The 1,859-nt window shown below is 39.8% G+C and overlaps 1 protein-coding gene across 1 annotated transcript; it reads left to right on the top strand.

Moving 5' to 3' along the window:
- The first annotated feature begins 402 nt into the window (after nt 1-402).
- Nucleotides 403-1,620, top strand: LOC109179030 (myb-related protein 308-like). Its single transcript, XM_019328601.1, has 3 exons — nt 403-665; nt 789-918; nt 1,190-1,620. Exons 1-3 carry the CDS (start codon nt 533-535, stop codon nt 1,539-1,541), a joined length of 615 nt encoding a protein of 204 aa, XP_019184146.1. The 5' UTR covers nt 403-532; the 3' UTR covers nt 1,542-1,620.
- Nucleotides 1,621-1,859: the final 239 nt, after the last annotated feature.

Genomic DNA, 1,859 nt, shown 5'->3' with positions numbered 1-1,859 from the left:
AGATATAATGTCTGTGCCACATCAGCTATTGTCCTTAATTGTTTCACTTTTAAAAATATAGGGACTAAATTGAACAAAATTAAAGTAGAATGGCTAAATTAAATAAAATTAAACACTATAGTACATGGACCTCATAGATACTTTGACTGTCTAAAGAATCACAGCCGGTCCCATCATCGGAATTTGATCATGACTCATTTAGAATGGTAATAGAGGTAGTTGGCAATTAGAGTATAATTTATGTAAGGAAGAAATTAAAACTAAAATAATGGATGTATAATATATATACACAATGTTAAGTTGATAATGGGTGGCCATTATTAATTTATTGTCCATAATTAATATGATGACATAGACACCCAAGTTGTTCAACTCTGATCTTCTCACCTGTCCGGCCTCATTTAAATTCCCCACCAATCTTACTCACTTTTTGTCCTAAACTCCATCTATCTATCTCTGTATCTGCTCTGGTCTTCCAATTAATCTCTAAGTCTGCAGATAATAACATCAAACAGCAGCTAGCTAGCTAGCCATGGGAAGATCTCCCTGCTGTGAGAAGGAATACACAAACAAAGGGGCTTGGACCAAGGAAGAAGATGACCGCCTCATCAGGTATATCAACAAACACGGTGAGGGTTGTTGGAGAACTCTTCCTAAAGCTGCAGGTACCTATTTCTCTCTCATCTTTAATTTCATCATATTATATATACATATATATTGTCAGTTTGATTTGGGTTTAGCTAGATAGGTTCTTTGTTTAATTTGATGGGGAGTACAAATTAAATTAGGGTTGCTTAGATGTGGCAAGAGCTGCAGATTGCGATGGATAAACTACCTGAGGCCGGATCTTAAACGAGGGAACTTCACTGAAGAAGAAGATGAACTCATCATTAACCTCCACAGCTTGCTTGGAAATAAGTACGCATCATATATATATCCACTAATCTAGCTCTCACACTACTGAAAATTATGAAATTTTCGACCACCTGAGTGATCTTAAATCAAGTCGAAAGCATTGTTCCGACCACTTATAGTATCCGGAAAAAACCTTTGTTGCTATTTCCGATCATTTTTGGTATCAATTTGATTTAAGATCACTTTCATGTGGTCGGAAATTCCATGATTTCCAATAGTGTCATATATATATATATATATATATGTTCTTACATTTATGTGTACGTAACATCAGATGGTCTCTAATCGCCGCTCGTTTGCCGGGAAGAACTGATAACGAGATCAAGAATTACTGGAACACCCACATCAAAAGGAAGCTCCTCAGCCGCGGGATCGATCCCCAAACCCACCGTTCGCTCATCACCTCCGCCAAACCCACCGTCACTCCACAACAGCCCTCGCCAACCACCAGCAGCGGCGGACTATCATCATCATCGTCGGAAGAAACCACATATCACCTAAACCTGGAGCTCTCCATCAGCCTTCCCCAACCGGCCGATCGAGGAGGAGCATTCCAATTCCGGAACGTGGCACGCGGTGATCTGTCTGTGTCACAAATTAGGGTTTCAGAGTGGAAATGCATGTAACTGTACAAAAACTACGCTGCCCGTGACGGAATGCAAACATTTTTCACACCCTTGAGTTTATGATAATAAATTATATATGGCCTGGATGTATTGGCGTGACATTATTACATTAATATAATGTGATTAATTAATTAGGCATCATGGTCATAGAGGTGAATTTTGGAAAGTATGACCATGGATCGAGTCTCACCCGCGGCAGTGTGCGAGCAATCTCTTATCTCAAAGTGAGGGGATTCCTTATGCGCAGTAAGCAAAGGTCTAGCCTCTGTGCGCAGTAAGCAAAGGTCTAGCCTCTGTGGTTTATGTTCAGTTGAGTTA

This window comes from Ipomoea nil, unplaced genomic scaffold (assembly GCF_001879475.1).
Source record: "Ipomoea nil cultivar Tokyo-kokei standard unplaced genomic scaffold, Asagao_1.1 scaffold0876, whole genome shotgun sequence".
NCBI lineage: Eukaryota > Viridiplantae > Streptophyta > Magnoliopsida > Solanales > Convolvulaceae > Ipomoea > Ipomoea nil.
Note: the sequence above shows the minus strand (reverse complement) of the source record. Positions and strands in the feature narration are given on the sequence as shown.